Genomic DNA, 25,072 nt, shown 5'->3' with positions numbered 1-25,072 from the left:
TGGAACTGATCAACCTCTCATCGCTCTACTTATGGATAATCGTTTTCATAAACCCGTTGATGCCCTTATTGGCGGTGTTCAATCCAATCTGGTCAACAACCTTATTTGGTTTAAAATTAAACCAAATTACTTCATTTCTCTTTCGGACCCTAACATCGAAAAGGTCCTTCAAGTCAAACTCCAGTTGTCAAAACTACAAATGGATTACGATTCTCCCAGCCTAGGAATCCAGTGGAAAGTCCTCTACGAACTAACTAGAGAACCCGAAACTGCCACAGTTCCTACGCTTGACTCTAAACTAGTCACTCTGTTTGAACCCAGACCTTTTGATACGATAATTGAGCCTAAACTACTCAATTAGACCGATCTAGAGATCCCTAAAACTTGGTTATTTGATAACATCAATTCTGTTCCCAAGTTACGCATCACAGAACCCACTGTGGCTACAATACATGCTTCTGGTTCCAATCTTTATGTTACCAACAAAGCAAAACCACCTCAGCTACAACGATCTCTATCTGAGAGAAATCCTGGATGGGAAAGAATTCTTCCCCCAAGAAAGTCCGTCGAAATACCTCCTCGACGCCGCTTCACATGGACTGAAAAAGGTAAAGCCCCTATCAATCCTCACGATGCCCCATTTTTGCCTGGTTCCACACACAAAATGAACTCTGCAAAATTCTTCCATTTCCGCACTGGAACAGATGAAATTTTGATTGCTCCTTCGCAAGGCAAAAAACGAAAATACACGTATGTCAACGGTATCCTCAATTTCAAAGGTTATAAACCCTATAGCCTTTGTGTGTTAATCGATACCGGAGCAACTACCAGTTGTTGCCGCTATAATGCACTGCCATCTGAAAAATGGCAACAGATGAAGCACCCTATTGGTGTTCAAGGTATTGATGCTGAAGCCCCCTTAAACGTGATTCAGTTCAAGGCCAAAGATGTAGCAATCTGGCTTAATGATAAAAAATTCATTATCCCAAAGCTCTTGTGTTTCCCATACATGCATGGTGATTTTATTCTCGGATGTAACTTTATCTATAGTTATCTTCCTTTACAGTTAAATGAAAAAACCATTTCATTAACATTAAAAGATCAGACGGTCGTTGAAATTCCTATACAGGAAAATTTAGCCTCTGTTTGTAATGAAAAGTTCTCTCCTCCCAAAAGAGACTCAGACGCCTTGGTTCTACAAGATACCCATTGGCTCTATAACTCTCTTCGACAAAACTTCTCCGAAAATCCACTTACCTTGTGGAAAAGAAGTCCTCGTTTTTGTCGCCTACAACTCAAAAATCGCAATGTCGTCATTCGTGTTAAACCCATGATCTATCTACGTCGTGACATTGATGAATTTGATGCCCAACTACAAGACCTTCTTGAGAAAAAACTCATTGAGCGTACTCGCAGTCCACACAGTAGTCCTGCTTTTATGGTCAGAAACCATAGTGAAGTCAAACGTGGAAAAGCTCGAATGGTCATCAACTATAAAAGGCTTAATGAACACCTTGTTTTTGATGGATATTTCATTCCTCGCAAAGATGTTCTCATTAATCAAACTAGAGGATCAACCATCTTTAGTAAGTTTGATTGCAAAGCTGGCTTCTGGCAGATCAAACTGCGAAAGAAGTCCAAACCACTAACAGCGTTTAGCACACCTCACGGCCATTACCAATGGACCGTTATGCCTTTTGGTCTTAACACAGCCCCTCAAATTTATCAACGATGGATGGATTCAATCTTTAACGATCTTAAAGATTTTGTTGTTGTGTATATAGATGATATTTTAGTTTTCTCTAAAACAAGAGCAGAACATAAAAAACATTTACTCTGTCTTTCCGAAAAGCTGAAAAAGTATGGCATCATTTTATCTCCAACCAAGATAGATGTTGAACAAGAATCCATTGATTTTCTCGGATTAGTTTTAACCCATAAAGGTATAAAACTACAGGATCACATAATCATCAAGATTCGTGATTTCCCGGATAGTCTTCAGGATAAAAAGCAACTCCAAAGCTTTTTAGGCATATTAAATTATGGCCGCTCCTTTATTAAAGGGTTAGCTCAAAAGGAACTCCCTTTATTAAAAAAGCTACAGAAAAATATTCCCTTTGAATGGACCGATAATGACACCACCATTATCAAACAAATCAAAGCAGATCTGGTACAGATCCCTGAAGTTTATTTTCCTCAAACTGGTGATAAACTTATTCTCGAAACAGATGCTTCTGACCTCTGTTGGGGATGTGTTTTAAAAGCCATTCCTCAAGAAAAATGGACAGATGATACTCCCTCATCTCCAATGATTCGAGCTCGTAAAGCTCCAATTCCCAAACGCCTTCAAAAAGAAGAGCTTATTTGTGGTTATAATTCTGGCAAATTTAAACCAAATGAACAGAATTATATTATTTATGAAAAAGAACTTCTGGCAATTAAATTAGCAATTAAACGTTTTCATATTTATCTTGCTCCAGAAGATTTTATTATACGAACAGACAACCAAGCTGTTAAAGACTTCCTAATCAATAAAAGAAATTGCTTAGATGGTCGTCGCTTAAAATGGTATAATGTTATTGCTCAATATTCTTTTGCTATTGAACATATCAAAGGAACTAACAATTTTCTTGCAGATTTCTTAAGCAGACTTCCAGAAGTATCTAACACCGATATTTCTTCTCTCCTTCTCACAGATGGATGAGTATCCTAAGCCTAAGCCCGATAAAGAAGGTTGGATCACTGTTGCTAAAAAGGCAACCTCCAAACCATCTCCATCACAGCCACAAAAATGGTTTGTGGTTTTTGCAGGTCACCAGCCTGGTATCTATGAAAACTGGACCGACTGTCACAAACAGCTCCGTTCCTTCAATGGATCTTGCTTTAAAGCTTATGACACACTTATAGAAGCCCAAACAGTTTTCTATAATGTGGGCCAAGCCTCAAACAAAATGTTTTCAAAAAACCCAGACATTTTAGAAATTAACAATTTCTATGATCCTGGTCTTCCAAACAATTTGTATAACGAACTTAACATTGTTTGGAAAGCACATAAACTCGGTGCTAATAAAAAATTTAGACAGCATCTGAGTTCCCTTGCTGCTCTTATGGCTGAACAAACAGCCCTGACGACTGAGCTTAAACAGCTCTGCATACAAAGCTGTCTTTCTATTGACTGGGAAAAAGATTTTTCTCTTTCTCAAATAAATTGTTTTCTTAAACTTGCCCAGTTAATAGGAGAACATGAGTTCCCTGCTAATACGTTTGCCAAAATCAACCGTATTTGCCTCTTGGAAAAAGCCAGAGAAATCTTGCCTCCAGATATTTTTCGATTCGTTTACCGACAAATTGAAAATCATTATGCTATAATACAAACTTATTTTACTACCTATCATGAAGATATCAATACCTTTGATACTCTTTATAATGGAAAAAAGGTTCTTAAACTTGACTTTTTTATCATCCCAGGACTTGAATGGTCTATGGATCCAGTTGATTGGGGAATAGTAAATAAACTTACTTTTTCCTCGCATGATTCTTACCAGAATTTTCCAGCCATGATACGATCTATGATTTATAAAATAAGTCACCGCTGGAACTACAGTCGACACCTGACATTCTGGATTTCTAGTTCAATTGGAAGTTTCGAAAAAACTCGTTTCTTCCAACCATATCAAATCTGGTATCTCAAATTCACCGGACAGGATGATGACAATGATTATGAGCATCACAAACTGCTCAATTCTGAGGAACTTGCTAACAGCCTCGATCCTTATTATTATGAGATTCACAGTTTCTTACATCTGCAAGATACTGCCAGACGTGTTCTTGATGGATCATATTACCACCAGGAACCCATTTTGTATTGTTGTGATGGACGCAGACTCTTCATCACCACCATTCGTTGTTACTATGCGGATGTAAATGAAGGCGAACGCCAGGTCCAAACTGCCAAAGAATTCTTAAAAGATATTGTCAGAATGACTCTACTCGACATCCCTTCTCGCGTTAAAGATGGTGCTGAACATCTTAATCTTGAATGGGACATTGCAGATGCACAATCGCCTGCCAGTACCCCTCCTCTTGATGAATATGAACTCCATAATATCATCAATGCCATGGAAGGATGACCGACACTCTTCTCCAATCGACTGCAGCCTAATCCAGCACACGACAGAAGACTATCTTGTCTACTTTGTCTAAAAGCAAAAGTAGCCGAAAGTTGCCGACACACTATTCATAAACAGTGAAAGTTGCCGACACAAACAGTAAAAGAAAGATTCCTTCTTATCTTCTCCGGAACTGTTTACCTTTTGTAATATTATTTAAACCAAAGCTCCAGCATAGTTTTGGATATCTGTTTTTCCTCCTCTGTTTTCCCTCATTTGTTTTGAGGTTCTTTCATGTAAAGTTTGTTTTAATTTAAATTCCGCACTCTTTGTAATTGGTATCAGAGCCTATCTTCGATTCTGGACCACTGTAAGTTTTCTAAATAAAGTTTTCAGTTCAGTTGTGCTTATGAGATATATATCTTTGATGTTTGTCTACTGTTAAAAGCCCAGATTATCCTGTCTTTGCTTATTTGTCACTGTCTGTATGACCTTTTGACTCTGTTAAGCTGCTTACAGGACCCTTTGGTTTTAGGCACCAGGACAGTTTCCCCCAAACATCTAAATATCTATCACTATGGCACACACTACTTCTGTAAACTGTATACGAAACCTTGCAGGTCACGATATCGAAAATGAAAACTATCGTCATATCGCCCATTTTAATACTACAGAACCTGTTTCTTTCCCTCACGTCGGTGCAGGACTCAACTTTCTTGTCGACATGGTTACGGACTGGAAAATCGACTTCCAGCATAATTTAGAGGCAACCAATACCCATATGGCTTCCTCTTTTGATGATGTTCAACAGGGACTACTCTCCCTTAATGACAAACTTGAAACTCTTACCCAGATTTTCACTCTTTCCACTCCTCCTGATAAAGCCTTGCAGGACCAACTAAATCAAATGACTCTTGATTTAGCCAAGCTTCAAAAAGCCAAACTGTCGGATCTATATCCTCCAGATCCTCCTGATCCTCCAGCTGCAGATCTTCCTTCCAAAGATACTCCGTCTGAAGAAACAGATCAACCCTCTGTTGAACATCATCAAAAGAGGAAGCCATATGGGTATTGGTTGCCTCTAAATTATGCTGGAAGTCGATTTTCCAGTCCGTAACCATGTCGACAAGAAAGTTGAGTCCTGCACCGACGTGAGGGAAAGAAACAGGTTCTGTAGTATTAAAATGGGCGATATGACGATAGTTTTCATTTTCGATATCGTGACCTGCAAGGTTTCGTATACAGTTTACAGAAGTAGTGTGTGCCATAGTGATAGATATTTAGATGTTTGGGGGAAACTGTCCTGGTGCCTAAAACCAAAGGGTCCTGTAAGCAGCTTAACAGAGTCAAAAGGTCATACAGACAGTGACAAATAAGCAAAGACAGGATAATCTGGGCTTTTAACAGTAGACAAACATCAAAGATATATATCTCATAACCCCGAAGAAAATACAATGAACGTTACTCCTTCTAACCCCGAAGAAAATACGAACATCAAACTTAGTGACCTCATTGGAGAAGAAGTCCAGTTCACTAATGAACAATTGATTCAGTTCGATAAACTCCAACGGATCAAAAAAGAAGAAGTGTACAAAACTTCCCGCTTTGCCATCTTTTCTAAACGCATTTTAGAACAATTTAGTGGCAATACAACAATTGACTATACAGCCAATGGTCAATGTGGTTTTAATATCCTCAGTAAGGATAAGATCGATCGATGGAAACAACAAAATCCCCTCGCTCGTTATATCCATATTGGACTTGTCCAGATCAAGATCACTTCACTTTTTCGACGTGGAACTGATCAACCTCTCATCGCTCTACTTATGGATAATCGTTTTCATAAACCCGTTGATGCCCTTATTGGCGGTGTTCAATCCAATCTGGTCAACAACCTTATTTGGTTTAAAATTAAACCAAATTACTTCATTTCTCTTTCGGACCCTAACATCGAAAAGGTCCTTCAAGTCAAACTCCAGTTGTCAAAACTACAAATGGATTACGATTCTCCCAGCCTAGGAATCCAGTGGAAAGTCCTCTACGAACTAACTAGAGAACCCGAAACTGCCACAGTTCCTACGCTTGACTCTAAACTAGTCACTCTGTTTGAACCCAGACCTTTTGATACGATAATTGAGCCTAAACTACTCAATTGGACCGATCTAGAGATCCCTAAAACTTGGTTATTTGATAACATCAATTCTGTTCCCAAGTTACGCATCACAGAACCCACTGTGGCTACAATACATGCTTCTGGTTCCAATCTTTATGTTACCAACAAAGCAAAACCACCTCAGCTACAACGATCTCTATCTGAGAGAAATCCTGGATGGGAAAGAATTCTTCCCCCAAGAAAGTCCGTCGAAATACCTCCTCGACGCCGCTTCACATGGACTGAAAAAGGTAAAGCCCCTATCAATCCTCACGATGCCCCATTTTTGCCTGGTTCCACACACAAAATGAACTCTGCAAAATTCTTCCATTTCCGCACTGGAACAGATGAAATTTTGATTGCTCCTTCGCAAGGCAAAAAACGAAAATACACGTATGTCAACGGTATCCTCAATTTCAAAGGTTATAAACCCTATAGCCTTTGTGTGTTAATCGATACCGGAGCAACTACCAGTTGTTGCCGCTATAATGCACTGCCATCTGAAAAATGGCAACAGATGAAGCACCCTATTGGTGTTCAAGGTATTGATGCTGAAGCCCCCTTAAACGTGATTCAGTTCAAGGCCAAAGATGTAGCAATCTGGCTTAATGATAAAAAATTCATTATCCCAAAGCTCTTGTGTTTCCCATACATGCATGGTGATTTTATTCTCGGATGTAACTTTATCTATAGTTATCTTCCTTTACAGTTAAATGAAAAAACCATTTCATTAACATTAAAAGATCAGACGGTCGTTGAAATTCCTATACAGGAAAATTTAGCCTCTGTTTGTAATGAAAAGTTCTCTCCTCCCAAAAGAGACTCAGACGCCTTGGTTCTACAAGATACCCATTGGCTCTATAACTCTCTTCGACAAAACTTCTCCGAAAATCCACTTACCTTGTGGAAAAAAAGTCCTCGTTTTTGTCGCCTACAACTCAAAAATCGCAATGTCGTCATTCGTGTTAAACCCATGATCTATCTACGTCGTGACATTGATGAATTTGATGCCCAACTACAAGACCTTCTTGAGAAAAAACTCATTGAGCGTACTCGCAGTCCACACAGTAGTCCTGCTTTTATGGTCAGAAACCATAGTGAAGTCAAACGTGGAAAAGCTCGAATGGTCATCAACTATAAAAGGCTTAATGAACACCTTATTTTTGATGGATATTTCATTCCTCGCAAAGATGTTCTCATTAATCAAACTAGAGGATCAACCATCTTTAGTAAGTTTGATTGCAAAGCTGGCTTCTGGCAGATCAAACTGCGAAAGAAGTCCAAACCACTAACAGCGTTTAGCACACCTCACGGCCATTACCAATGGACCGTTATGCCTTTTGGTCTTAACACAGCCCCTCAAATTTATCAACGATGGATGGATTCAATCTTTAACGATCTTAAAGATTTTGTTGTTGTGTATATAGATGATATTTTAGTTTTCTCTAAAACAAGAGCAGAACATAAAAAACATTTACTCTGTCTTTCCGAAAAGCTGAAAAAGTATGGCATCATTTTATCTCCAACCAAGATAGATGTTGAACAAGAATCCATTGATTTTCTCGGATTAGTTTTAACCCATAAAGGTATAAAACTACAGGATCACATAATCATCAAGATTCGTGATTTCCCGGATAGTCTTCAGGATAAAAAGCAACTCCAAAGCTTTTTAGGCATATTAAATTATGGCCGCTCCTTTATTAAAGGGTTAGCTCAAAAGGAACTCCCTTTATTAAAAAAGCTACAGAAAAATATTCCCTTTGAATGGACCGATAATGACACCACCATTATCAAACAAATCAAAGCAGATCTGGTACAGATCCCTGAAGTTTATTTTCCTCAAACTGGTGATAAACTTATTCTCGAAACAGATGCTTCTGACCTCTGTTGGGGATGTGTTTTAAAAGCCATTCCTCAAGAAAAATGGACAGATGATACTCCCTCATCTCCAATGATTCGAGCTCGTAAAGCTCCAATTCCCAAACGCCTTCAAAAAGAAGAGCTTATTTGTGGTTATAATTCTGGCAAATTTAAACCAAATGAACAGAATTATATTATTTATGAAAAAGAACTTCTGGCAATTAAATTAGCAATTAAACGTTTTCATATTTATCTTGCTCCAGAAGATTTTATTATACGAACAGACAACCAAGCTGTTAAAGACTTCCTAATCAATAAAAGAAATTGCTTAGATGGTCGTCGCTTAAAATGGTATAATGTTATTGCTCAATATTCTTTTGCTATTGAACATATCAAAGGAACTAACAATTTTCTTGCAGATTTCTTAAGCAGACTTCCAGAAGTATCTAACACCGATATTTCTTCTCTCCTTCTCACAGATGGATGAGTATCCTAAGCCTAAGCCCGATAAAGAAGGTTGGATCACTGTTGCTAAAAAGGCAACCTCCAAACCATCTCCATCACAGCCACAAAAATGGTTTGTGGTTTTTGCAGGTCACCAGCCTGGTATCTATGAAAACTGGACCGACTGTCACAAACAGCTCCGTTCCTTCAATGGATCTTGCTTTAAAGCTTATGACACACTTATAGAAGCCCAAACAGTTTTCTATAATGTGGGCCAAGCCTCAAACAAAATGTTTTCAAAAAACCCAGACATTTTAGAAATTAACAATTTCTATGATCCTGGTCTTCCAAACAATTTGTATAACGAACTTAACATTGTTTGGAAAGCACATAAACTCGGTGCTAATAAAAAATTTAGACAGCATCTGAGTTCCCTTGCTGCTCTTATGGCTGAACAAACAGCCCTGACGACTGGGCTTAAACAGCTCTGCATACAAAGCTGTCTTTCTATTGACTGGGAAAAAGATTTTTCTCTTTCTCAAATAAATTGTTTTCTTAAACTTGCCCAGTTAATAGGAGAACATGAGTTCCCTGCTAATACGTTTGCCAAAATCAACCGTATTGGCGTTCCCCAATCAACTGGATCCATAGACCATTCAAGTCCTGGGATGATAAAAAAGTCAAGTTTAAGAACCTTTTTTCCATTATAAAGAGTATCAAAGGTATTGATATCTTCATGATAGGTAGTAAAATAAGTTTGTATTATAGCATAATGATTTTCAATTTGTCGGTAAACGAATCGAAAAATATCTGGAGGCAAGATTTCTCTGGCTTTTTCCAAGAGGCAAATACGGTTGATTTTGGCAAACGTATTAGCAGGGAACTCATGTTCTCCTATTAACTGGGCAAGTTTAAGAAAACAATTTATTTGAGAAAGAGAAAAATCTTTTTCCCAGTCAATAGAAAGACAGCTTTGTATGCAGAGCTGTTTAAGCTCAGTCGTCAGGGCTGTTTGTTCAGCCATAAGAGCAGCAAGGGAACTCAGATGCTGTCTAAATTTTTTATTAGCACCGAGTTTATGTGCTTTCCAAACAATGTTAAGTTCGTTATACAAATTGTTTGGAAGACCAGGATCATAGAAATTGTTAATTTCTAAAATGTCTGGGTTTTTTGAAAACATTTTGTTTGAGGCTTGGCCCACATTATAGAAAACTGTTTGGGCTTCTATAAGTGTGTCATAAGCTTTAAAGCAAGATCCATTGAAGGAACGGAGCTGTTTGTGACAGTCGGTCCAGTTTTCATAGATACCAGGCTGGTGACCTGCAAAAACCACAAACCATTTTTGTGGCTGTGATGGAGATGGTTTGGAGGTTGCCTTTTTAGCAACAGTGATCCAACCTTCTTTATCGGGCTTAGGCTTAGGATACTCATCCATCTGTGAGAAGGAGAGAAGAAATATCGGTGTTAGATACTTCTGGAAGTCTGCTTAAGAAATCTGCAAGAAAATTGTTAGTTCCTTTGATATGTTCAATAGCAAAAGAATATTGAGCAATAACATTATACCATTTTAAGCGACGACCATCTAAGCAATTTCTTTTATTGATTAGGAAGTCTTTAACAGCTTGGTTGTCTGTTCGTATAATAAAATCTTCTGGAGCAAGATAAATATGAAAACGTTTAATTGCCAATTTAATTGCCAGAAGTTCTTTTTCATAAATAATATAATTCTGTTCATTTGGTTTAAATTTGCCAGAATTATAACCACAAATAAGCTCTTCTTTTTGAAGGCGTTTGGGAATTGGAGCTTTACGAGCTCGAATCATTGGAGATGAGGGAGTATCATCTGTCCATTTTTCTTGAGGAATGGCTTTTAAAACACATCCCCAACAGAGGTCAGAAGCATCTGTTTCGAGAATAAGTTTATCACCAGTTTGAGGAAAATAAACTTCAGGGATCTGTACCAGATCTGCTTTGATTTGTTTGATAATGGTGGTGTCATTATCGGTCCATTCAAAGGGAATATTTTTCTGTAGCTTTTTTAATAAAGGGAGTTCCTTTTGAGCTAACCCTTTAATAAAGGAGCGGCCATAATTTAATATGCCTAAAAAGCTTTGGAGTTGCTTTTTATCCTGAAGACTATCCGGGAAATCACGAATCTTGATGATTATGTGATCCTGTAGTTTTATACCTTTATGGGTTAAAACTAATCCGAGAAAATCAATGGATTCTTGTTCAACATCTATCTTGGTTGGAGATAAAATGATGCCATACTTTTTCAGCTTTTCGGAAAGACAGAGTAAATGTTTTTTATGTTCTGCTCTTGTTTTAGAGAAAACTAAAATATCATCTATATACACAACAACAAAATCTTTAAGATCGTTAAAGATTGAATCCATCCATCGTTGATAAATTTGAGGGGCTGTGTTAAGACCAAAAGGCATAACGGTCCATTGGTAATGGCCGTGAGGTGTGCTAAACGCTGTTAGTGGTTTGGACTTCTTTCGCAGTTTGATCTGCCAGAAGCCAGCTTTGCAATCAAACTTACTAAAGATGGTTGATCCTCTAGTTTGATTAATGAGAACATCTTTGCGAGGAATGAAATATCCATCAAAAACAAGGTGTTCATTAAGCCTTTTATAGTTGATGACCATTCGAGCTTTTCCACGTTTGACTTCACTATGGTTTCTGACCATAAAAGCAGGACTACTGTGTGGACTGCGAGTACGCTCAATGAGTTTTTTCTCAAGAAGGTCTTGTAGTTGGGCATCAAATTCATCAATGTCACGACGTAGATAGATCATGGGTTTAACACGAATGACGACATTGCGATTTTTGAGTTGTAGGCGACAAAAACGAGGACTTCTTTTCCACAAGGTAAGTGGATTTTCGGAGAAGTTTTGTCGAAGAGAGTTATAGAGCCAATGGGTATCTTGTAGAACCAAGGCGTCTGAGTCTCTTTTGGGAGGAGAGAACTTTTCATTACAAACAGAGGCTAAATTTTCCTGTATAGGAATTTCAACGACCGTCTGATCTTTTAATGTTAATGAAATGGTTTTTTCATTTAACTGTAAAGGAAGATAACTATAGATAAAGTTACATCCGAGAATAAAATCACCATGCATGTATGGGAAACACAAGAGCTTTGGGATAATGAATTTTTTATCATTAAGCCAGATTGCTACATCTTTGGCCTTGAACTGAATCACGTTTAAGGGGGCTTCAGCATCAATACCTTGAACACCAATAGGGTGCTTCATCTGTTGCCATTTTTCAGATGGCAGTGCATTATAGCGGCAACAACTGGTAGTTGCTCCGGTATCGATTAACACACAAAGGCTATAGGGTTTATAACCTTTGAAATTGAGGATACCGTTGACATACGTGTATTTTCGTTTTTTGCCTTGCGAAGGAGCAATCAAAATTTCATCTGTTCCAGTGCGGAAATGGAAGAATTTTGCAGAGTTCATTTTGTGTGTGGAACCAGGCAAAAATGGGGCATCGTGAGGATTGATAGGGGCTTTACCTTTTTCAGTCCATGTGAAGCGGCGTCGAGGAGGTATTTCGACGGACTTTCTTGGGGGAAGAATTCTTTCCCATCCAGGATTTCTCTCAGATAGAGATCGTTGTAGCTGAGGTGGTTTTGCTTTGTTGGTAACATAAAGATTGGAACCAGAAGCATGTATTGTAGCCACAGTGGGTTCTGTGATGCGTAACTTGGGAACAGAATTGATGTTATCAAATAACCAAGTTTTAGGGATCTCTAGATCGGTCCAATTGAGTAGTTTAGGCTCAATTATCGTATCAAAAGGTCTGGGTTCAAACAGAGTGACTAGTTTAGAGTCAAGCGTAGGAACTGTGGCAGTTTCGGGTTCTCTAGTTAGTTCGTAGAGGACTTTCCACTGGATTCCTAGGCTGGGAGAATCGTAATCCATTTGTAGTTTTGACAACTGGAGTTTGACTTGAAGGACCTTTTCGATGTTAGGGTCCGAAAGAGAAATGAAGTAATTTGGTTTAATTTTAAACCAAATAAGGTTGTTGACCAGATTGGATTGAACACCGCCAATAAGGGCATCAACGGGTTTATGAAAACGATTATCCATAAGTAGAGCGATGAGAGGTTGATCAGTTCCACGTCGAAAAAGTGAAGTGATCTTGATCTGGACAAGTCCAATATGGATATAACGAGCGAGGGGATTTTGTTGTTTCCATCGATCGATCTTATCCTTACTGAGGATATTAAAACCACATTGACCATTGGCTGTATAGTCAATTGTTGTATTGCCACTAAATTGTTCTAAAATGCGTTTAGAAAAGATGGCAAAGCGGGAAGTTTTGTACACTTCTTCTTTTTTGATCCGTTGGAGTTTATCGAACTGAATCAATTGTTCATTAGTGAACTGGACTTCTTCTCCAATGAGGTCACTAAGTTTGATGTTCGTATTTTCTTCGGGGTTAGAAGGAGTAACGTTCATCATGCAGATACTTTCAATATCTGAGTCGTCATCAGTAGAAGTTTGCGATGTTCGAGATGAGTTGCTAGAATACAAACTGCTAGAGAGTTCATACAAAATGGTAGAGGGATCGGAGATATCACTACCATAAACAACACATAGGTTATCGGTTTGTAAACGTTTAACCATTTTGGAGGCTTTCTTGCCTTTTTGGGGACAATTTGTGGCATAGTGACCAGCTTCATTGCAAATATAGCATTTGCAGTCCTTTTTAGTTTCTAGGGCTTTAGAGGATTTTTTTGATCCTTTCTTTTTCCTTGTCACAGGTTTGTGAGCAGGAGGGGCTTTGGTAACGTATTTCTTAGAAGCTTTTGGTCGTCGACCTTTCCACTGTTTCCAACGGAAATTTTTGCGTTTGGGTCGTTTTGAGGAAGTAGCTCTGTAAGGGGCGCATCCAATTTTCCAGGTTTCCTGGAGAATCTTATCGCAGCAGCGTTGTCCTTCGGCAGTGCCATTGATCTGGTTTTTAACCTGCTTTTTGGCTTTTGTCTCAAGACATTTTTCGTTGATGAGACGATAGACAAAATTGGTTCTGAAACCGATATTATCGTTCTTTTGGATGCGAACGAGGAAATCGGGATAACCTTTTGTTGCAAGTTCATCCCAAGGATTTGGAAGTTTGTGAAAGAACTGGGGTAACCAATGTTCGATCGCATTTGGGGGAAGTCTACGAAAGTATTTGGTAAATAGCTTGACGTATTCAGGGAATTGGCAAATATTGCATAATTCGATTTTCGAAAGAGCACATGTTGCATCATCTGTGAGGAGTTGCTCACCAGTATGCCCGACCAATTCTTCTTTAAGGATTTTAACAAAGCCACGTAAAACGCCATCGATTTTATCGAAGTTATTTAACAGGGCATCCTTTTGCTGTTTACCTTGAGGAGTTTGATCCCATTGTCGTAACCAGTCCAGAGCATCGCCTTGGAGGGTTGCAGAAAGGTAATCAAGAAAACGGGGGCGTTCCCAGGTTCCTTTGTAGTTATTGACGAGAATAGCTAAAGACTGAGCCCATTCGTCAATGGTTTTTAAATGGTCCTTATAAGGAACATGTGTAAGATCAAGATAAGTGCCATTTTGTGAAATGGGGAACTTATTGAGGTCATCTTTTCGTGTCCAGGTTGGGACTGTGGAAGGGACTGTAGAAAAGTCGTATTTATACGAAGAGGTATAAATTTTGGGTTCTGTGGCTGGTTTAGCTTTGCTTTCATCGTCGGTCTTTTGACCAGAACCAGAGACTTCTTCTGCTGGAAGAAAATCTTCAGTAGGAAAGTCGCCATAGAAGGATTCGTCGAGAATCGTATCAGCCTGACGTTTCTTTTTCCCTTTGGATGGCTTTGGAGCTTTTTCGAGACGTGTCTCAGAAGAAGAGGAAGATGCCGGAATCGGATCGGCTTGAATAGTTTCATCAAGTTCTTCGGAAGAATCTGATTTATCTGAAAAAGCATAGATTTGCTCATCTTCAGATGTGTTTTCTTCGTCAGAGGAACTAGAGGTCTCATTTGGGGTGTAACCAAAGTGAGTAAGTAGATTCTCGTTTTGTAAGGAGATCTGTCGTATACGAGTGATGATATGAGCGCTTTCATCAAACGTGAGCTTTGGATCGACGTATAGTGCTTGTAAGCAACTGAGCTGATCTATGATGCTATCATAGTCATCGCGGCGATAGGAGGATGAAGAAGGTGTTGAGAAAACTTTGATGTTTTCAACAGTGTCTTCATGGCCGTAAAACAAAGGTTTGACTTTGTAACGGATTTTGGTTGGTTTGTTAACAGAGGGTTGATCTGTTTCTTCAGACGGAGTATCTTTGGAAGGAAGATCTGCAGCTGGAGGATCAGGAGGATCTGGAGGATATAGATCCGACAGTTTGGCTTTTTGAAGCTTGGCTAAATCAAGAGTCATTTGATTTAGTTGGTCCTGCAAGGCTTTATCAGGAGGAGTGGAAAGAGTGAAAATCTGGGTAAGAGTTTCAAGTTTGTCATTAAGGGAGAGTAGTCCCTGTTGAACATCATCAAAAGAGGAAGCCATATGGGTATTGGTTGCCTCTAAATTATGCTGGAAGTCGATTTTCCAGTCCGTAACCATGTCGACAAGAAAGTTGAGTCCTGCACCGACGTGAGGGAAAGAAACAGGTTCTGTAGTATTAAAATGGGCGATATGACGATAGTTTTCATTTTCGATATCGTGACCTGCAAGGTTTCGTATACAGTTTACAGAAGTAGTGTGTGCCATAGTGATAGATATTTAGATGTTTGGGGGAAACTGTCCTGGTGCCTAAAACCAAAGGGTCCTGTAAGCAGCTTAACAGAGTCAAAAGGTCATACAGACAGTGACAAATAAGCAAAGACAGGATAATCTGGGCTTTTAACAGTAGACAAACATCAAAGATATATATCTCATAAGCACAACTGAACTGAAAACTTTATTTAGAAAACTTACAGTGGTCCAGAATCGAAGATAGGCTCTGATACCAATTACAAAGAGTGCGGAATTTAAATTAAAACAAACTTTACATGAAAGAACCTCAAAACAAATGAGGGAAAACAGAGGAGGAAAAACAGATATCCAAAACTATGCTGGAGCTTTGGTTTAAATAATATTACAAAAGGTAAACAGTTCCGGAGAAGATAAGAAGGAATCTTTCTTTTACTGTTTGTGTCGGCAACTTTCACTGTTTATGAATAGTGTGTCGGCAACTTTCGGCTACTTTTGCTTTTAGACAAAGTAGACAAGATAGTCTTCTGTCGTGTGCTGGATTAGGCTGCAGTCGATTGGAGAAGAGTGTCGGTCATCCTTCCATGGCATTGATGATATTATGGAGTTCATATTCATCAAGAGGAGGGGTACTGGCAGGCGATTGTGCATCTGCAATGTCCCATTCAAGATTAAGATGTTCAGCACCATCTTTAACGCGAGAAGGGATGTCGAGTAGAGTCATTCTGACAATATCTTTTAAGAATTCTTTGGCAGTTTGGACCTGGCGTTCGCCTTCATTTACATCCGCATAGTAACAACGAATGGTGGTGATGAAGAGTCTGCGTCCATCACAACAATACAAAATGGGTTCCTGGTGGTAATATGATCCATCAAGAACACGTCTGGCAGTATCTTGCAGATGTAAGAAACTGTGAATCTCATAATAATAAGGATCGAGGCTGTTAGCAAGTTCCTCAGAATTGAGCAGTTTGTGATGCTCATAATCATTGTCATCATCCTGTCCGGTGAATTTGAGATACCAGATTTGATATGGTTGGAAGAAACGAGTTTTTTCGAAACTTCCAATTGAACTAGAAATCCAGAATGTCAGGTGTCGACTGTAGTTCCAGCGGTGACTTATTTTATAAATCATAGATCGTATCATGGCTGGAAAATTCTGGTAAGAATCATGCGAGGAAAAAGTAAGTTTATTTACTATTCCCCAATCAACTGGATCCATAGACCATTCAAGTCCTGGGATGATAAAAAAGTCAAGTTTAAGTCAACATCCAATGGGCTGCCGACACGTGTGTGAGTGTAGAGACATGAAGGGCAAAATTGTCATTTAAAATCAACAATTTCAGTTTAATAAAATATTTTTCACAATAATTTAATGATTCTGTTACCGAAATGGGGCAATGTGATAGTTTTTGTTAGTTTAAGGATTTTTTAATAATTGAGGAGGTTATATATCGTTTTGACAAAGAATAGGGAAGTTTTATGATTTTAGTTCTATAATATAATATATATTATAGTATATACATGATAATAATAATTTTTTGCTCATTTTAATCAAAATAATTATCATGAAATCACTAATTTGGAACTTTTATTTAGATGAATGTTGCTTTTGTTTGTTAAAACTTTATATTATTTTTTAATTAACCTATTATATATTTTAAAATAAGTTTAGAATTCAATTCTTGTAAGAAAAATAATTTCAAAACTACCCCACCGTCATCTGATGTTTTGTCTTATTCCATCGTCACTTGTAATTTTTAGGCGTGTCCAACCGTATTTCATGTATATCGGTGTCAAACACGTGTCTTATCCATGCCGAATAGGTTGTTACCGGAAAAGAGATCTAAAGAAAACATGTTAAGATCTTCAGTTCTTTATGAGAAGTGAACAAAAAGCAAAATTTTCATGGTTTAAAGGCTTTCACTTGATTTTGTTGTTCAATTGATTGTTTTATAAGTATGAACTAGTAAAAGTATGATCTAATAGACAAAAGCATGCATTATATAATACATCTTTTGATTAGATCGAGAACCCTTTAATTACAATAAGCACAAATTGAGAGCAGATAGTGCATAGGTTCACAAGTTCGTCTATGAACACAAAGAAATAGAACACAATAACCACCTTTAAGCAACTAACTTTATGAATTTTTATGTCTGCTTTTCTTTAAAATTTATCCATAGCAAATCTGCAGTTTTTGCTTCATTGGAGCCTCAAATTCCTCTAAGCCTGTTGTTGGGAAAATAGGAAAAGAAAAAAATCAGCATTAGTTTTCAATGAATATTTCTAATTATTCAGATACAAATCAAATATTAGAACTACCAATAGAAGAGTAGTATAAGTTATACTGTTTGTGGTTAAATGCGCTTGATCAGTAGTGAAAATTGTATCTTTTGTGTGTGTTTGTATGTGTGTGTTTATTGAACTACAAATGCTGCTGTAAGTTTCAAATTGATCCAAGAAAACTTGCTGTGGGCAGGGCTGGGATTAATGAATGGTAAAAGTAATGTGTGAAAAAAAAAAAAAAAAAATAGTTGCATCATTAGGTGATCCCTATCAACACAAGAAGCACTGACTAATTTATTGTAACTTGTAGGTGTGCAAGGTGGATCAAATAAACAAAAAATTAATTTCAAATAAGATATATAAGCATGAATTTAAATTACTTTAATTATGAGTATTTTCAAATAAGATTTATAAACAATGCAAGCAAGAACAAAATTCATGGAAAGAGAGGATTTGATATACAAGTGGAGAAAAACCAATGTTATACCTCTTTTCATGACCAAATCCTCCTCATCTGTTGCTCCCACTGGCGCCATAATTGGGTAAAGGTACTTGATCAGACTCTATCTGCATGATATCCTTCACAAGTATTTCATAGTGTCTCTTCACTTCGTCCACTGATTTCCCACCCACAGCCCTGGCTACATTGTACCAGCGGTCCGGTGTGTCCTTGTCATATAAAGCCAGGGCCTCTTCAAATTGCTTGTTCTGCTTTAGCGTCCAGAAGGAGGAGCTGGAAGTACGCGAACAAGTGAGAGAACTCGACGCCATTACTCTTTTTAGTGAGTTTGGATATCAATGGTTAAGGTGCGTCGGTGAATGCAAGAAAAGGAATGTGTTAGGGGCAACTGACTGCAATGCTAGCTCCTTTTAAGCAGGAGGGAGGTAGTAGGGGGAATAGATTTTTTATATAAAAAAAAAAAATCTTCAAAGGGAGTGACAAAATGTGATTCGTTTTCACAGGAACCATAGCATGTTGCAAGCTAGGCTGAGGAGGACAAGAGGTGGAAGGACAGTCAGTGAAGACTGTCAAAGGACAACCTCTTAATGAATTTGTGTAGTCCTTTTCTTTGCTTTTTAATATCATCAGCAAGTAGATTTTTTTTTTTTTTCCCGAGAATTTCACCCAACTGGTCGTTGGGATTAATTGTGCTGAGTTGTTGTATGATTCAGTACATTAGGGTATTAGGCTTTGTATTGTTATGGGAGAAGACTAATGGTATATTGGGGTCAAGGGCTTGAGAGACTGAGAAGTTGTACAATATCCAGGGTATTGCAAAACTTTTCATTTCTCTTAAATTTCTAGAATATCTGGGTATAACGTACTCTTGGGTCTCCTAGCGGTTGGATGTAGCGGTAGAGCTCACCTGATAGATGATCCAACGGTTAAAGGAGGGTTTGTCGATCCCTCAATTGTAAGCACACCCATTAGGATAGATCATGGACGCGTCAAATGAATTCTTACATCCCACACAGAAATACATTGATGCTATATTTGAGATCACTAAATTGACCGTTTGGATTTTGGAATTGGAGAAAGTTTAATTAAATTTTTGAATTAAATTTGCTCCAATTCCAAATCTAGAATACCAATTCGATACATCCAAATGCAACATAAGATATTCTATGTCATTGTTGCATGGAAATTTGTTGTACTACAGCGACATGCAAGGGCAGTTGGAGCCTTAGGCGGCTACATAAAGCCCCAACCAATAGAAGGCCCCCAAAAAAATATATTTCCTTAGGTAATTTATTTTTTTAAAAAAAATTTCTTCTTCTCAACCAATAGGCGGAGAGGCCCAAAATTTTATTTCCTTATTAAACCTAAACCAATAGCACTAATAGTAGGCTCAAAGAATTAACTCCCAATTTCTATTAATATATTGCATATTAAAAGTCACTTTTTATATTATTGGTCTAAGACCTCAAACTATATTGAGCCCACATTGCCTAATGCTAAGTCTTGCATTGTCTAAGATGATTATTCTTCTGAGAATGAAAAGGGGAATGATAGAAAAATATCCTCTAGTTTTCAATCATCTTTCATATCTCCAGGACATAAGATTTAAAGATTCAAACCCTACTAGCCCTCCAAACCTTTTATCCAAAGCTAACAATAGTGGTGGGTCTGTACTCTTTGTACTGTATAGTTGCCATCAAAACATAAATATCCCAATTCTTCATTCTCTATCAAGATGATATCAAAAGATGTGTGGAGGGAGAATTCCCGACCAATTGAAGTAGGACATCTGTGCAAGTAAAGAACCAATGAAGAATTGACACGTAGACAGGCCCAGAATAAAAAGAGAAAGTATCGGTCCATTGGTCTGTAAACCCAATTAAGTTAAAGCAAGAAGCCCAAGCCCAATACCAAAGTTGAGGACACAACGGCCTAATACCAAAAACTTGTAAACCAAGAATAATATATAAAGAAAAAATAATTATTTAAGGTTCGAATTTGGTAGTTAGTGAATTCAGTATAAGAGCCGTGGCCTTATTCGGTCCTAAATCACTATTCATTAAGAAATAGAAACCAAATACATGCATTGAACATATATAATTTACCGGAGGAAGCACAAAATTGCATTTGAAATGGTGGTTCCTTCCCTCTATAGTGAATGTTTTGTTCTACTGTACTATATTTTCTCTTCTATCACTTGCTCATTTCTCTCGTGGGTACGTGGTATCATTCTAAAACCTAGGCTCTGTTTTTTCTATATAAAATATCTTTTTCGAAATATATTTTTCTTCTTTAGGCAAAATTTTTTTACTTTTTATTTTTTGATATTTGGCAAAAGTATAAGTTGAGTCCATAAATAAGGCATGTAAAATAACTTGTCGGAAATTGATTGATAAGTTAATTTTGTTTGATTTTAACATTTTTCTTTTCTTTTTAAATATTTTACGATAACTAACACCACAAAAATAAAAATAAAAAATATTTTACATCCAAAAAAACAGAGCCCTAGTACAAAATGGGATTTTTTTTTTTTTTCCTAATTAAAAAAAAAAATGGGAATACACTCCCTTTATTCAGATTGCTTGACATTGGTTATGCAGATTTTGATGATAGTTAATATTTTTAGAGGCATCGGTCTTGAACTTACAGAGTTGACTCGCTGCTTCATCAAATTGACTTGAATTAGAAACAATTCACATCAAGAATGTGAGAATTAATTAGGAGGTATCTAATAAATTATTTCTAGCTTCGTAAGAACTAAAAACCTAGTAAAAAAAAAAATGAAAAAATGGAATATATTCTCATGAACATAGAATTACAAACAGGTTCCTTAATTCCTTTTGGGTTAGTTTCATTTCAACAAAGAGCTTTATGTTCTCAATTGTCTCTATTTATGAATATTCAGGCTACCTTGTGACTCTCTGGAGTAGAATTTTCTTTGTTGAACTTTGAACAAGTCTTCCTCGCCGCCGGTGGTAGATTTTGAGCCTAAAATATGAGCTAGTGGACCCTAGGATTCAGAGGGTTGAAGTGTTCAGGATCCTCTAATGCAGCTATGTGGAACCTATATAAAAAAAGAAGTTAGCCCTTGTAAAAGGCTTGTCTCCTGCCTTTGTAAACACCTGTTACAAAAATCGTGACTTGACTAGAGAATGCAAAGTATACAATATCTGCACAATGTGAAACCCTTACTGTGAACCACTTCGGCGTTATGAATCTGCTAGTCTTTTAGATTTGTATATCACAATCCTTAATTTCTGTAGGTAAACATTTTCATTTATTAGAAGATGTATGAAGACCACATTTTTCACTTTTTCCTTGAGATTGGTCCAGTTTGAAAAGTGAAAATGCTCATGTCATTGTAATACTAATAGGTGTTCACAATTCGAAAAAAGGGTTGGTGGCTTCGTATAACAACTTGCTTGGATCCTTGGCTTGGAGAGACTACTCATGTGCATGTGGATTTATGGTTCTGCTCGTAGTTGATCGATTTTGTGAATGCCTACTGAATTTGTATGTATGTATACACCATTTATATATATATATATAAGAGTAGGTGTATTCCGAAGAAGTTTTCACCAACAATTTATGACTTTACCCGTTAGATGGAGAGGTGTGCCGAACGGCCGAGTGCAAGCTCACGTAGGAGCTCTCTCATAATAGCATTTCCACCTTTTTAGATCCTTATCATTGAGAAAACCATGTCCCATTTTTCTCGTAAGAAACAAAGGTTTCTGGGCTATGTGGTCCTTCTCTATGATTGGAGATATTAGTATTATCATATGGGGAAATGTTTTTTTATTTTTTATTTATAGACTTTAATATAGGCCTTGTTGCTTTAGTTGAACTTAGTCTTCTTTTTTGGGACAGCAAACTAGTGACTTCTCAGGAGTTGGAAGGAGCCCACAACCAATAGGTGGACCATTTATCCGTGGTAGAAAAAGCTTGAGAAGCACTACACACCGGGAGGGAATCTTTGATTATTTCTTATAGTTGAATCTACATGGGAAAGAATTAAAAATAATAATAATAAATGGTTCTTTTTTTATGGAATTAATGTTCCAAAAGATAAAGGAGATAAGACCATGAGTTTTCACATAACTAACAAATTTAGTAACTGTTTAGTTCTTTTGTGATCATATTTTGTGATTGATATGCCCAGTTCCTGAGCCTACAAACTAGAATTTGTAGAAAATGTCAATGGTACTACTTTGTGGGTCCAATTTTAAGGGATGTCTTAAAGGGAACTGTACGCTAAGGATGGATCAATATGGTACTTCAACTTCTTTGAGAATTTATAATACGTGTAATGACCCAATATCCTAGGAAAGAAAACCAGAAAACAAATCTCAAGTTTGTGTAATGCTAGTTTAAATAGCCATGCTAAGAGTTGTTTTTTTCTTTTTTCTTTTTTCTTTTTTCTTTTTGAAATGTTAAGCAATTGTATGTAAATATGTAACAAATGTACAAAAGGCCCATATAGGAAGCCCAAACGGCTTATATAGTAAGAAAAGCAAAGGATAAAAAACATCCCTCGATGGCCGATAGCAGCCCAACCCGCAAAACATGAAAAACAAGTCCAAACAAGCTGGCCCAGAACTAGAAATTTGAATAGTTGTTGCTAAAGGATATCCATATCGTCTTAGAGTTAACGCTCCTGCATGGTTGAGAAGGAGCTATGGAATGGAAATCATGCCTTATAAGGTACTTTATTTAGAAAAATACTCCCTTTTTCCCTTGTCCAAACCATTGTTACAAAAATGTGGGGCTTGAAAGGATTGGAGGAGGTCCTTGCAAATGATAAAGGATTTTTCTGCTTCAAATTCTCAACTAAGAGGGATTGTAACAACATTTTGGCAAGTGGACCTTGCATGATAGCTGGGAAACCTATGATGCTAAAGAAATGGCAAAAGGAATGGAGCTTAGTAAAGACACCTATAAGATTCTGCCTTTGTGGGTTAAATTCTACAATATTCCTTGGGAATATTGGATAACTAAGGGATTCAGTCACATTGTGAGTGCTGTGGGAAGACCATTGTTTGTTGATGAACTCACTGAAACAAAGAAAAGGCTAAGCTATGCTAGATTGTGTGTGGAAGTGGATGCTTTTAAACTCTTTGTAGAATCCTTCAAGCTCAAACTTGATGATGGTAGATACATTGACATCATTGCTGAATATCAATGGAAACCAATGGTCTGTACATCTTGTATGAGCTTTGGGCGCAATGAATCTAACTGTATTATTAAACAGACCATTGGTCAGTCTTGGTGGGCTCCAAGGTTTGAGCTTGTGATTGATGGTCCTTGTCCCTCTAAACCTCAGTCCACTCTTGGGAGACAGTAGGATTTTTTATCCCACTATTCACCTTATAAAGTATGACGGCCCAAGTTTTTCAACCCGGTGCATCAATGATGAACCAAAAGATGATCCGATAACGGATCCGAAATGGGGAAGCAAAAGACAAACAACGGTCTCTAGAGATACAACATGACTATAAGACACCATTGTGACCCTCAACGAGGTCACGGGACCCAAAGGAATCAAATACGGAAACAACATTTCAAAAACGGACAAGAATGCACCTTAGGGGCAAAATTGTCATTTCCAGCCTAAAAGTGGGTGCCACCGAGCACACCATTGGAAAGACAATGAAAAATCAATGAACTTAGACTCAAAAATCGCTTGATTCGGAGTCCGGATGAAGAAGATATGACTAACGGAAGAAGAAGGGGCAAAACGGTCAAAAAGATGGCAACCAAGAACATCTAACCGGCTAGGAGACCTTCCTAACTGGTTAGGAGGACAAAAATCACGAGAATTACACTACCCACACTCATCTAACCGGTTACGAAACCCCTCGTAACCGTTTAGATGTGAAGGGGCAGTAAGGGTTCGACCCAAAAACTTGGCAGTAGGGGTTTTCCGGGGAAAAATGAAAATTTGAGGGCCAAGATGACATTTTCTGGAAAAACTCAAAGAAGAAACCCCCCTCAAAATCGAGTTTTCTACGTGATTTGCAAGAAAAATCAAAAAATACGCAATGTGAAATGCCCAAAATTCCCTCCCAAGAAAACTGGTCCAGATAGTCCAAAAAGCTGCTAAATTTAAAAATTAAGAGCTGAACTTCGGATGCGATTTCCGATGCCAAGATGGCATTTTCTGGAAAAACACAAAAAAGAACCCCCCCCCCCCCCCCCTAAAATCATATTTTCTATTCAACCGTGTGAAGAACGGAATTTTTTTCCCAAAGAAAATTCCCAAAATACCCTTAGGTCAGAAAATGCAACAAAAGTGTAAAATGAGTCCGTAGGAGGCTCATTTCACCAAAGAAGAAGCTTTGCCTGAAAACGACCATGCACGCAAATGTAACTTACCTAGTAAGATGTGCTACAATGGTCCATGGCCCAAAAATATGGCCGATGCAAAATATGACCCCCCAACGGCCAAAATGCCAAAGATGAAGTTTGGAACGAAAACTTGGAATTCAAAACTATGAAATGGTTTCAAAATGCCGCTTGGCCCTTGACCACACTTCATACATGGTGAATGAATGCTAATGGAAGAATCAAAATGGAATTCCCACACTCAATGCAAACATGGTGAATCAAAAACTCAATATTTTACAATACTTTCATAATATTCCATAAAGTCAAAATTTACATAGGATACAATTTACATGTCATTGGCCTCCAGCCTCATCTCATACATGTCAAATACATCGTAAAGAGTGTACTCATGTACACATTACATATAAGGAATCAAATGTACACATGTTGACATATAAGACTACAATTGGCATTCCAAACCAACCTTCACAAAAGTGGAAGTCTCCAAGTCCACAAACCATCCAAGCATAATGAAGACCTCAACTTTGATTCTTGCACCTGAAATATTCCCCAGTATCGTAGGGATGAGTAACATAAAGCTACTCGTAGGAAATGAGCATGCATCGACCTACGTTTTACAAGTTGCATAATTTAATCATTGTGGTTCATTCCACCTAACGTCTATGTCAAAGGTGAGACTCAAGGA

The 25,072-nt window shown here is 37.7% G+C and overlaps 1 protein-coding gene across 1 annotated transcript; it reads right to left on the bottom strand.

Moving 5' to 3' along the window:
• Positions 1-17,292: 17,292 nt before the first annotated feature.
• LOC132279269 (protein RADIALIS-like 3) lies at positions 17,293-18,638 on the bottom strand. The gene is made up of 2 exons (XM_059781198.1): positions 18,067-18,638; positions 17,293-17,522 (listed from the first exon to the last, which is right to left on the bottom strand). Exon 1 carries the CDS (start codon positions 18,348-18,350, stop codon positions 18,090-18,092), a length of 261 nt encoding a protein of 86 aa, XP_059637181.1. The 5' UTR covers positions 18,351-18,638; the 3' UTR covers positions 17,293-17,522; positions 18,067-18,089.
• Positions 18,639-25,072: the final 6,434 nt, after the last annotated feature.

Source organism: Cornus florida, unplaced genomic scaffold (assembly GCF_030987335.1).
Source record: "Cornus florida cultivar Cherokee Brave unplaced genomic scaffold, ASM3098733v1 CherokeeBrave_3.0.0_Hap2_Chr10, whole genome shotgun sequence".
Lineage (NCBI taxonomy): Eukaryota > Viridiplantae > Streptophyta > Magnoliopsida > Cornales > Cornaceae > Cornus > Cornus florida.
Note: the sequence above shows the minus strand (reverse complement) of the source record. Positions and strands in the feature narration are given on the sequence as shown.